The sequence below is a fragment of the Peromyscus maniculatus genome, chromosome 17 (genome assembly GCF_049852395.1).
Source record: "Peromyscus maniculatus bairdii isolate BWxNUB_F1_BW_parent chromosome 17, HU_Pman_BW_mat_3.1, whole genome shotgun sequence".
NCBI classification, from domain to species: domain Eukaryota; kingdom Metazoa; phylum Chordata; class Mammalia; order Rodentia; family Cricetidae; genus Peromyscus; species Peromyscus maniculatus.
Window position 1 is genome coordinate 50655849 of NC_134868.1, and position 12434 is coordinate 50668282.

General features: G+C 45.4%; 1 protein-coding gene across 4 annotated transcripts in view; it reads left to right on the forward strand.

Annotated features, from left to right (window-relative positions):
• Nek3 (NIMA related kinase 3) overlaps positions 1-12434 on the forward strand; it is a 39629-nt gene that overhangs the window by 11984 nt on the left and 15211 nt on the right. For 2 of the 4 annotated variants that reach the window (XR_013045404.1, XM_042262549.2), the window contains exons 9-11: positions 1195-1395; positions 2267-2339; positions 6199-6245. Coding sequence is in view for 3 of the 4 variants with exons in the window: in XM_042262549.2 (XP_042118483.1) it covers positions 1195-1395; positions 2267-2339; positions 6199-6245 (321 nt within the window). In the remaining variant the exon portion in view is untranslated. Of the gene's footprint in view, positions 1-1194; positions 1396-2266; positions 2340-6195; positions 6246-12434 lie in introns of all 4 variants that reach the window. The other 2 variants (XM_042262548.2, XM_076553659.1) reach the window with 1 other exon arrangement.

Genomic DNA, 12434 nt, shown 5'->3' on the forward strand with positions numbered 1-12434 from the left:
ACACACACACACACACACACACTAACAACAAAATCTTTAAAAAATAAACCCAATAAATAGCTTAAAGAACTTTGAAAATCCTGAGGCCTCAGCCCACTCCACATAACTGAATCAGAATCTCCAAAGAGGTCTTGCATTTGTGTTTGTAAACCAGGTGATTCTGAAGTGCGGCCCAAGTTGGGCACCACTGTTGCGCGGATGCCACCCCGAGTTTGTGCATGCCAGGCCAGCACTGATTCGGTACCCAGAGCAGACACTGATAGACACCAGGTCTCCACATGGAAGGCTGCGATGTTCATGTCTACTCTTCCTCCAAAGCACATGAGGCTGTGAAGTGTCCTTAAGGACAACCATAGACGGAAGGCACCCAACAGCAGGTGCCTTTCCAAAATGAACATAACTTATGAAAATATGAATTTACTTCAGCTGGTATTTCTTATTTCTTTTTTAAATTTAATTTAAGAAATTTTTTTTATTCATTTTACATACCAACCACAGATCCCCCTCTCATCCCTTCTCCAGCTCCCTCCCAGCCTTCCCCCCCACCCTCTATCCCCCCCCTCCAAAAGGGTAAGGCTTCCCATGGGGAGTCAGCAAAGCCTGGTACTTTCAGTTGAGGCAGGACCAAGCCTCCCCCCACCCCCCATGCATCAAGACTGAGCAAGGCGTCCCACCATAGGTAATGGGCTCTAGAAAGCCAGCTCATGGGGCTGGAGAGATGGCTCAGTGGTTAAGAGCACTAGCTGTTCTCCCATAGGTCCTGAGTTCAATTCCCACATGATGGTTTACAACCCTCTGTAATGAGATCTGGTACCCTCTTCCGGCCTGCAGGGATGCAGGCAGAACACTGTATGCATAATAAATAAATACAATTTAAAAAAGAAAGCCAGCTCATGCACCAGGGATAGATCCTGATTTCACTGCCAGGGGCCCCTCAAACAGACCAAGCTACACAGCTGTCTCCTGTATGCAGAGGACCTAGCCCGGTCCCATGCAGACTCCACAGCTTGGTTCAGTTGTCTCTGTAGATTTCCCCATCATGATCTTGACCCCCCTCACTCATATAATCCCTCTTCCCTCATGTCGACTGGACTTCTGGAGCGCGGCCTGGTGCTTGGCTGTAGATGCTATTTCTTAGTTCTGTATTTTTCTTTACATATATATGATTTTAAAGTGTCACTTTTACTTTTTCAGTTCCAGGCACATAGTTGGAAAAACCTTATCCTGAAAATATGTCAAGGGCCCATCCACCCATTGCCAGCCCCCTATTCCTCTAAGCTTCAGTGTCTCGTCAAGCAGATGTTGAAAAGGAACCCTTCCCAGCGCCCCTCCGCTACCACCCTGCTTGCCAGAGGCAGTTTGGCTCCACTGGTCCTGAAGTGCTTACCCCCCGAGGTATGACGAGAGTGTCTCCTGTGGGCTCCAGCACGGCATCGTTTCTTTTTAACTGCATCTGGAGGTGGGCATGGGTGTGCCATGGCATGCACGGAGATGTCAGAGGGCAACTTGGCACCCTCCTTCCATCCGTAATGGGTCCAGTGATCAAACTCAGGTTGTCAGGCTTGGCAGCAGGTACTTTTAACGGTTGAGCTGTCTCACTGGCCCTAAAATGGTTATCTCGGAAGCATAATTTACTCATTAGACATGTTTGTAAAAACTCGCCTAATTCAGAAGTGTGTTTAAAATGGTTAAACTTCTCTTCCCTCTTCCCCTTCCTGCCGCTTCCTCCAGTAACTGTTACACTTCCCTGTCCTGGGGTTAAGCCTAGGGCTTCACTGACGGTGGGCGGAGTCTAGCAGTCATTTTGAGATCTAGTGGGTCATTCAGTTTCCTAGTCCCTCCAGATCTTTTTCTAGACACATAAAACAGATATAGTTTAAACTATATAACATTTAAATTATAGTGTTAGTTGGCTCCCAGACCCCCCCACTTTTCTTGCTAAGGACCAAACTTGGGCTGTGGGTTTTGGGTCGACACCGGCTTCAAATTGTCAGGCCTGCCTTGGCCTCCCAAGTAGCCAGGATTATACTCCTCTCCTGACATTCGCTTTGACGTGGCATCTTTATTTTCCAACTTTAAGTGCTCTTGTGTGGAAGAGCATTGATAATTATATGACATTATGGTGCGTCTAAAGGAAAGTGTCTTTCTTTACCTGGGGCTGGGTATGCCGGCGAGTTATCCCTGCTGTGTGGGCTAAGACAGTAGGATCATAAGTTCAAGGCCTGCTTGGGGTATAGAAAATGTTTTCCACGTCTTTAAATTTCAGATCATCAGAGAATATGGAGAGCAGATACTGGATGAAACCAAAATATCTGAGCCCAAGAAACTGAAAAAAAGGGGTAAGAATTTTGGGAAGCTTAATTTTGAAATATGTTTTTTAAAGTATCATAAAATAAAAACATAATTTTTGCTAGGCAATGGTGGCACATGCCTTTAATCTCAGCACTCAGGAGACAAAGACCGGCAGATCTGAGTTTGGCAGGCAGAGACAAGGGAATCTCTGTGAGTTTGGGAGGCAGAGACAGGGGGAATCTCTGTGAGTTCAAGGCCAGCCTGATCTACAGAGTGAGTTCCAAGCAAGTCAGAGCTGTAACACAGAGAAACCCTGTCTTGAAAAACCAAAAAGAAAAAAAAAAAAAAGAAAGAAAATGTAATTTTCAAGTTATTAGTTACCAGAAATAGCCTTCAAATAATTTTTTGCTACTTCAGACATAATTTTCTTCAGATCTTATACTGTCGTAGAATAAATACACTTTCCCGGTGAGGAATCACTCCACACACTCAGAGATTAATAAAGGAAAAAGAAGTTCTTTAATAACAGTGCATGGCTGGTTCTGGTAATGCATAAAAAGGAACCAGTATCGAACAGAAAATGTTACCAGAGTCTGTGGACCTTCCATCTACCCACTCCACATAAGCAGTCATCCTTAGCCCTTTCGGGTCCCAGCCCCAGGTCACACTCGGAACAGTTTAAACAGAGTCAAACTACAAGTCTGGCCACTTGGGCAGATGAGAGATTGACACAGCAGAGATAATTGCCAGAATCCTTTGAATACACCAGTGTTGTTCTTTATGAATAGTTGCCACCCAGGGACATCTTGCCCACCTGGCAGAATGATACTTTTCCTGGTAAGAGCATTGGGGACTTAATGGCAGACTGAATTCTGGTTGTCACCCTGTGCCGCCTGTTAGAGGCATGTTCTTTGATATGAGGGTAAGCCTAAGGGCGGGTTCTAAGTCTGGGTTGTCTCCTTTTGTTATGGAATGGAGCCTAATTGGAGGTCAAGCCTAGTGAAAGAGTAGCAGAAACTTTCTCACACCCCTAAACTTCAGCTGTGGCATGGAATTTTCTTTCCTGCAGTCGCTAACAGAACTGCTTAGTATGATCCTTACCTTCCAGTGATATCAGAGGCTGTGCGCTCCTTAGCTAAATTCTACTTTGTGGAATGTAATATTTCATAAGAAAGTAAATCCTTCACAGCATCAATTTTATTACTGCAAGTTTTTCCCGCCTCAATGTGTACAACATTTTTTAATTTTCAGGGATTAAGAAGAACCTAGTGTGGAAGTTCAGTGATGAGAGAATGTCTGTTTGGTGATTTAGCATCTTACCCACTTTGGCTTATTATGGGTTAGGTTATAGGGATCTAACCATGAAAATACAACACTTATATTATAGCCAGTCGTATCCCCAAGTTTCTGATGGGCCTTGTGCAAACTAACTTTTCAAAGGCAGAGCCTTTTCTACCAAGAACTGTGGCTTTGAGTGACAGTGGTCCATCAGTATTGGTTCACCGACTGTCTCAGGTGCATCATGTAGCATTTTTTTTTTATTCCTTCATTAATGACTTCCTTTTGAAGAAGTCCAACAGAGATAATAGGTGTGAGAAGAAAAAGAGAAGAGTTAAGTGTAGCTCACTCTCAGCTGGGGCACTGTGATAACCAACCCTATGTGGAGTTCTCTGTCACGGTGATGTCCTCATTGACTACCAGAGAAACATTGTGAAAGCAGTTTGTTTATTTTTCTGGGTTAGGTTGAAGGGTGAAGGAGTTATGAGCCAGGAACTGTGGACAAAACTGAGAACATGTGTGTCCCACTATCACGGATGCAGGCTCAGTTCACGGATGCAGGCTCGGTTCACAGACAGCATCTTCTTTGTCACTCAAGAGGCAGCCACTCACGTGGCTTTCCAAGTTTGCTTTGACGATAATTTTACCCCGGGTACTATCTTGTAGCTTTTGTTCACCTCCCAGGATAGGAGGAAATGCTGGGCAAGAAAGCGCTAAGAGGAGTGTCAATATATTTTTCAAATGTAGCTTTACAATTCCCAAAATAGAGAGTATTACAGGAGTTAGCATCAGAGCATCTCCCAGGCAGCCCCCTAACAAGCGAGGCTCAGCTGCCCATCCTCAATAAGCCAATTAAAGACAACAGTGGGAAGAGAGTGGAGGGTTACTCAGAGTGTCCACACTGGGAAGAGGAGCCAAGAGAGCTGGTGACATCCACTGTGAGATCCCTGCTCCAATGCCAGGAAAAGAGGAGTGTCCCCCAGGGCCAGGGCCTTAAAGAGAGTGAAGGTGTAGGCAGGACAGACTTACTCACTTGTACACAGGCCACACACACGTCAGGCGCTGGCAGGCACCCCGGCACCCACAGGACGCACCCAGGCAGACAGATGTGTGTGTGCAGACCAGCACGCACAGGCTGACAAAGGCACTCGCCTCCGACATCGAGGCCATATTTATACAGACTCGCACAAAAGTGGCATTCTGCCAGGTGTAATTATAGGACAGATGACATCACTGTCACTTTGGGGTTCCCTGGATCAGGCATTTATCGCTGACTCATAGCCCCTGGATGTCCAGCATTAGCCATCTTGGTCTCTGCCAGGTATCCGTCTCAGTCCCATGTTGTCTCAAGGTAAAGTGGCTTGTATGGCCTTCTGATCCCTTCATGCACACACACCCCTTGCCTGTCTCCCAGGGTCCTGACGTGAGGTTCAAGTTTATGGCAGGCGAGGGATATGCATGACTAAATTGTCCTGGCCAAGGTGGTCCCCCATGGTTGACCCATCATTGTCTTCGTTTAGTCTCTCAGTTGTCAGAAGCACGTGGAATCCCTTTCCAGGAGACAAGCTCCCCCTCTGTCTCACCCAGGCTTCAACCTTTCCCCTTTCCCAGCATGAGACTCCTGGGGAAATGCCAGTTCCCCGAGGATTATTGTTCCAATAGTCTGACAGCCAAAGAGAGGAACATAAATGCCTCTTTAGAATATCTTCACTGATAGTCACAGGAAGAATAAAGGAGTCAGTGACATGCTGCCAGAGTGGGACCATTTAGTCTCCAGATAGGGAGATCAGAACAGTGAAGCCAGGCACAAGGACAGGGACTGTGTGTGATGTGCTTCCTCTCGTGTTTTCATGGCCTGTCCTGACAGGTGTTCAATAGCCATTTTTAAGATGTCGAATGAAGCAGGGCATGGTAGCATGTGCCTTTAATCCTAGCACTTTGGAGGTGAGGCAGGGGGATCACTGTAAGTCTCAGGCCAGCCTGATCTACGCTAATGAGGGCTATACAGTGGAACCCTGCTTTAAAAGCAAAAACAAAAGTCAGTAAAATGTGGAGAATAAAGACTCCTCTAGTGCTGGGTGGTGGTGGCGCACGCCTTTAATCCCAGCACTCGGGAGGCAGAGCCAGGCAGATCTCTGTGAGTTCAAGGCCAGCCTGGGCTACAGAGTGAGTTCCAGGAAAGGCGCAAAGCTACACAGAGAAACCCTGTCTTGAAAAACAAAAAACAAAAAACAAAAACAAAACAAAACAAAAAAAAAAAAAGACTCCTCTAGCTTCTCAGGTGCTTAAATGGATTGGCATAAATGACTTTCATGTTATCTGAACATTATGACTGAAACAGCATTAAGTTGCTTCTTTTAATATCTAGAGAATATCACCAGGTGTTGAAAGCTTGATACTCTTTCAGGTTAATGCTGTGGTCCAGTATCTTTAAAATCCTCATTTGTCCACCAATAATGTCAGTGTTGGAGAGGCTGAGGAAGGACGATCAGAGTGTAAGGACCGCCTGGGCTATATAGCAGGGGGCCTTTCTCAACACACAAAACACGAGGGGGAAGGGGGAGAATCTATGCTAGAGTTTAGTAAGACGAGCCTTCCTGTGCTCTCTCCTACCTTCTCTCTAAGCAGATCCCAGCGGAGTCAGGATAGCTCCGGGAGATGAAGCAAACGCCGTGGTAAGTGCTTTAAAATGGAATTGTGAGGCATGCATGCGGTGAGCATCAGGAGTTCTGACATGCAGTGAGGTTTCGGGATGTGGCCGCGCCCCTCCAGCGAAGTTGTCCTTCACCTTTTGATGCAGGAAGGAGCTGTTGCCCTGTACCACCTGCTGAGCCCTGCAGACCTTCATTTATCCTTTGTTCCCATTTTTAATTGTCGATGGCAGTGGTATCAATCTAGATATGACAGAACTCAGTCCTGCCTCCGGACGTGAAAGTTTTGTTTGAGCCTGGCTTTTGTTTTGCTTTTTTATCATGGTAAGTGTGTGTGTGTGTGTGTGTGTGTGTGTGTGTGTGTGTGTGTGTGTGTGTGTATGTGTGTGTGTGTGTGTGTTATATGTGTGTATGCTTTTCTCCTTGCTGTGACAAAGTACTTGACTAAAGCAACTAAAGGAAGTGGGGTGGGGGGGTGGGGGGAAGGGGGGATAGGAGGCGCGAACCACGGCATGGGACACGTATTGTGGCTCACTTGAGGTGCTGTCCGTCCCAGCAGGGAACATGGCAGCAGGAATGTGAGGTCCTGGAAACAGAGAACCAGACCTGCTTTCTCCTTTTTGCCTTTATCATTCATTCCAGGATGTCAGCCTAAGGGATGGCACCACCCACAATGGGCTGGGCCCTCCCCCATCAATCACTAATTCAGAAGATGCTCTACAGCTGGATCTTATGGTGGCATTCTCTCAACTGAGGCTCCCTCTACTCCCTGATAACTCTGGCTCGTGTTAAGTTGACATAAAGCTAGCCACCCCTCATGCAGGGTTTGCCCATTTGCACTTGACTTCTCTTACTCCGTTCGGTTTTCAGGGTTCATCCATGTTGCAGCATGTACCAGCATTTCATTCCTTTTTACAGCTAAGGAATGCGTGGGTCACTCAGTGTTCAGACTTTGATGTTTTTCTGTTCAAACGTTTGTAGTCCCTCTTAAGTTATCCTGTGAATCAAGTTGACATTTTCTGGGCTGGTATTCAAGGTCCTGTTGGTCATTCCTAGCCCTGGGCAGCGATGACCCCTCTGTTCCACTGGTGATGCCATGAACGGCGACAGCTTGTCTCCTTCCCACAACACCCGCCGTGGCAAATCAGCTGTGACCTGTGGCCTGATGCTTTTCTGTTGTGATGCTCCAAGTAGCTTGCTTTCTCCTGTTGCACTGAAATCGAATAGCGAGGGCTTTGTTCAGCCTCTGAGCGACATCCCCAGCATCTCACCTTTTAATTGAAATGGTTAGAGAGATAGCCAGGCAGGAGGGTCAAAAAAATGGAAGACACGGTGTCAGGAGCACAGATAGGGTTTGTGTAACCAGGTAGAAGGGAATGGAATTGCTCTGTCGTTACTGGGTTTTTTTCCCCCCTCTTTTGAGGGGCCCTCCACTCAGCTCCCAAATAAATCACACACAGAGGCTTGTTTATTAATTATAAATGCCCAGCTTTAGCGTGGCATATTTATTGCCAGCTTTCCTTAACTTAAATTATCCCATCTACCTTTTACTCCTGGCTTTTCCCATTCTCCTACTTCTGTAAACCTTACTCTTACTCTGTGGCTTGCTGTGTAGCTGGGTGGCTGGCCCCTGGAGTCTTCTTTCTTCTCTGGCTACTTCTTCTCTTCACTTCTCCATCTCTGGCTCCTTCCTCCCAGATTTCTCCTACTATATGTTCTCTCTGCCTGCCAGCCCCACCCATCCTTTCTCCTCCCTCGCTATTGGCCATTCTGGTGTTTTAGACAGGCACAGTAACACAGCTTCACAGAGTTAAACAATTGCAACATAAATAAAAGCAGCATACCTTAAAACAATATTCCACCACATTACTCCAAAGAGACAAGTGCTCATGTTGAATCTTTCCCTCCAGCAAAACCCAGACTCTCTTAAACGCTCCTTCCATGGAATGTGCCAGAAACCAGCCCAGAGGGAACGGGGACTAGTTTATAGTGATGTTGAAGAAACTCATAGTAATAAAATTGATGTTATAAAGGATTTGCTAATGGATTTGCTTAGGAGACATTAAATCACATGAAGTAGAATTAGGTAAGGGAGCACTGTCCTCCAAACACCCCGAAGATAAGTAGTAGCTAAGTCGGCCTGTCAGAGTGAATTTACTAGGCCTGTGAAATTCACAGGCCAACCATTAGGCTCCATCCCTAAAGAACAAGCCTCTAAGCACAGCTCGCGGGAGGGGGGCAGCTTAGGGTCACAGCCAATGGTAAGTCCTGGTCTGCCTGAAGTCCCCAGTTCTCTTTTTGAGAAAAGCATAATTTTGCCAGGTAGGCAAGATGTCCCTGGGTAACAACTATCATAAAAAGAACAACACTGATGTACTTAAGTAATAATTCTGGCAATATCTTTGCTGTGTCAATCTCTCATCTGCCCGAGTGACCAGGCAGGAAATCTCCTGTGTCTGTTTAAATTGTTCAGAGTGTAACCTGGAGCTGACAGCATGTGTAAAATGCACACGCCTAAAGTGCACAGAATCTATTGAAATCTCTTCAAGGCCAGCTCTTCTTTGGGTGTTAGCCAAAAACTGGGCAGGCACTATTAAAGGGCCTTTCCTTTGTTACTTTCTAAGTGTGTGGAGTGATTCCTCACGGGAAGGCATGTTATTTCTGCAACAACAGGAGAGCATTACCAACACAGACCACAGAACCAACAACTGTTGGGATTTAAGACCCAGACAGTTCTGTCTGGGATGAACTTTCAGCTCTTTAAACTCCTGTTAGTACATACAGCTGGCCAGCCGGCCAGCCGGCCAGGGAGGAGGAGGCTGTGCCCTTGACTAATTCAGTAGGGGACTCACTGGGGACTAAACCATAATTCACTATGCATTGACTTCCTCTCATAAGTACAGAAGCCATAGCTAAGATTAAATTTTCTTTAAAAAAAAAAATTATGGTTTACAGTTGGCATTCCTCAAGTGTTTGTATTTGTTCATGATTATCTTTGTGCTGCTTTAATTTTTTTGTTTCTTTGTTTTTATTTCTTTGAGACAAGGTCTCATGTAGCCCAGACTGGCTTCCAAGTCTATGTAGCCAAGGACAACTTGAAATTCCCGGTCCTTTCCCTTTCCCTGCCAAGTGCTGGAATTCTAGGCACACACCACCACATCTCTCCATTGTCATTTCATGTAAACATTCTTTACAGCCAAGTGTGGTGCTGCACGCCATTAATACCAGCACTCTGGGGGTAGAGGCAGGTGGATCTCCGATCAGCCTGGTCTACATAGTGAAACCCTGTGTCAGCCAAACAAAACAGTGAAATAAATGGAGGAATTGCTCTCACTTTTCCCCCCCTGGTAACACTTTTAGGAGGTGTTATAGGGGTAAAGGGGAAAGCAAAATTCTTCAGCTTTTTGTTTGATAACCTACTATCATCGTGTACTGTTTACATACTGACTAGCCAGGAGTCTAGATAACAAAGAATTAAACTACACTTGTCATCTGTGCTTGGCACTGGTGTGAGAAGGGGTCTTATGGAATGTCCCCCCACCCCAGACAGGGTTTCTCTGTGTAGTTTTGGTGCCTGTCCTGGCACTTGCTCTGTAGAACAGGTTGGCCTTGAACTCACAAAGATCTGCCTGGCTCTCCCTCCCAAGTGCTGGGATTAAAGGCGTGTGCCCCTGCCGCCTAGCTCTGAAGGAAGTTTTTGCGTGCATTCAGTCATGCTGCTCATTGTTGCTGTAGAGTGTTTTTGTTTACAGTATTAAAATGTATGCCAGCAAAATAGGTGGTTGGTCACAGGAGTTTCCAACACCGGTGTGTGTATCATAACCAGACTGTTCCTCACCCCCCAAAAGATTATTGTTATCATGGAACTTATGAATAATTAAACCTGTAAAATTTCTAATGTACCTTAGATTATAAATAATGTCTCACTATTATGTTGGTGCAAGTAAATTATACCCTGATGCTGTGGTACCTTTAAAAATTAATTTCATCATGATATTGTTTAGACTTATTGAAGCCTTTTTTTTTTTTTTAGAAAAGGTTTCTCTGTGTGGCCAAAAGGTTTCTCTGTGTGGCCCTGACTGTCCTGGAACCCACTCTGTAGACCAGACTGGCCTCAAACTCAGAGATCTGCCTGCCTCTGCCTCCCTGAGTGCTGGGATTAAAGATGTGTGCCACCACCACCTGGCTTATTGAAGCATATTTTACATATGATAAAATGTAGCCATTTTTAGCATATAGTTAGTGAATTTTGGTTATTTTATTCAGGTGGCCATCTAGTCAGCATCACAGTAAGAATTCAGAAACTCACATCCTCTGAAGAGTCTGTGTTCCCCTTGCAGAGGACGTCTGCCTCTGCCCTTGGGAAATTATGTCATAATAATGCTGTGTATCGCTGAACTCCGGGGGGCCTGTTCTGCGAAAGCATTCTTCGGTGATTTCATCAGTGTGCAAACATCCTAGAGGGCGCCAGTGTCACTAAGGGACATACCTTCGGGGGTCACTGGCTGAAGCATTGTACAGAACACAACTCTGTCACCACCGTGCGTGGACTGTTCAGCAAGTCCCCCCAAAATGAAAAGGGTACAGTTAGTGAACATAGTGAAGAAGAGGCCAGAAAGCAAATAAGATAACCCAGGATTGAGGCGGCAAGAGAATCCTATAGGCCACCCCTGGGCAGGGCGAAGTGACCTCAGAGTTTGAGGCTGCTGTGGAACCAGAGAACTTCGATTTTCAGTGGGGTAGAGGCTGCTGTTCTCACTTTCCTTTCTGTTGCTGTGATAAAACACTCTGAGCAAAAGCAACTTAGAGGGCCAGGCCGTCGCTAAAGGAGCGGAGTAGGAACTTAACAGGAGCTAAAGCAGAGACCACAGAGGACACTGCTTGCTGGCTCTCTCCTAGGTATACGCTTAGGAGCTTTCTTATACAGCCCAGACCCACCTGCTGAGAGAAAGGTGCCACCAGAGTGGGCTGGACCTCCTACATCAGTTGACAATCAGGACGGTCCCCCACAGACACGTCCACAGGCCACTCTCATCCGGGCAGTCCCCCAGTCATCTGAGGAAGTCCGCCTTCCTCAGCTGACTGTAGACTGTGTCAAGTTAGTAGGACACTGGGCATGCCCCGAGGGCTTTTAACATCCACTTCCTCCAACTGCTTCACGAATCTGATGGGTTGCGGGTGGGTTTTGAGATCACTGGTGTGCTGAGTCATCACTGTGACGTGACAAGAGGTGTTTTTGTGTCCCCTTGATGTGTCAAAAAGAATTTTGGGAACCACTGCATAGGAACAAGAAAGGTTAGTGTGTCCGCAAGGCCTGCTGCCCGTCTATTCATTCAACCAGGAACTGAGAACCCGTGCCTGGGACCAGCTTGGTGCTGTGTTTGTATCCCTTCCCTGAATATGTACTTGTTCAGTGAAGAACACTCATGGCATTACTGTGCTGCATGAAGTTAAGGGTTCAGACAGTTTGGAAAAGTACTGACTTAACCACATTTCTATAATAGAGTTTTATATGACTGGGGTGGGAGATTTTGGAATAAATACTCAAAGACCCAGGTGAACAACCCGTTTAAAAAATTTTATTACATTTATTTAATTATTGGAGGTAGGGTCACATGCTGTGGTATGGTGGCCAGAGGACAATTTACTGGAGTTAATTCTCTCAGCAGCAAGTGCTCTTAACTGCTGGGCCATCTCTCTCCTCTCTCTCTCCAGGCCCCCCATCTTAATAATTTTTGAGTATACAGTTCAATAGTATTTACACTCATACACATTAATGTTTGACTACTTTTTTAAAAAAAATGTAGCTACCAGAGTAGCAGAGATGGATGGATGGAGAGAGAGGGGTGGGGAGAACATGAAGTTAAGTGTGTAAGGACGAGGTGGAGGAATGGAAGCCATGATCAGAATATATTGTTATTTTCAATAAAAAAGTAGATAAATACCTCTGCTGTTTATATATGTGTATATACATATAAACATATATATATATATATATATATATATATATATCCATCCTGTAATAGCTACTGACATGCATGGCTATTTATATACATGTATATGAGCAAACTGTTATTCATATGCACGAGTATATGATATATATATATTAATACATTTGTATTTGGGTTTTTATGACTTCATGTTTTTAGTGCATTGCTTTTTACTTTTAATTAAAATAGCTGATTACATACTTGTTTGCATTTCTGTAGAAAT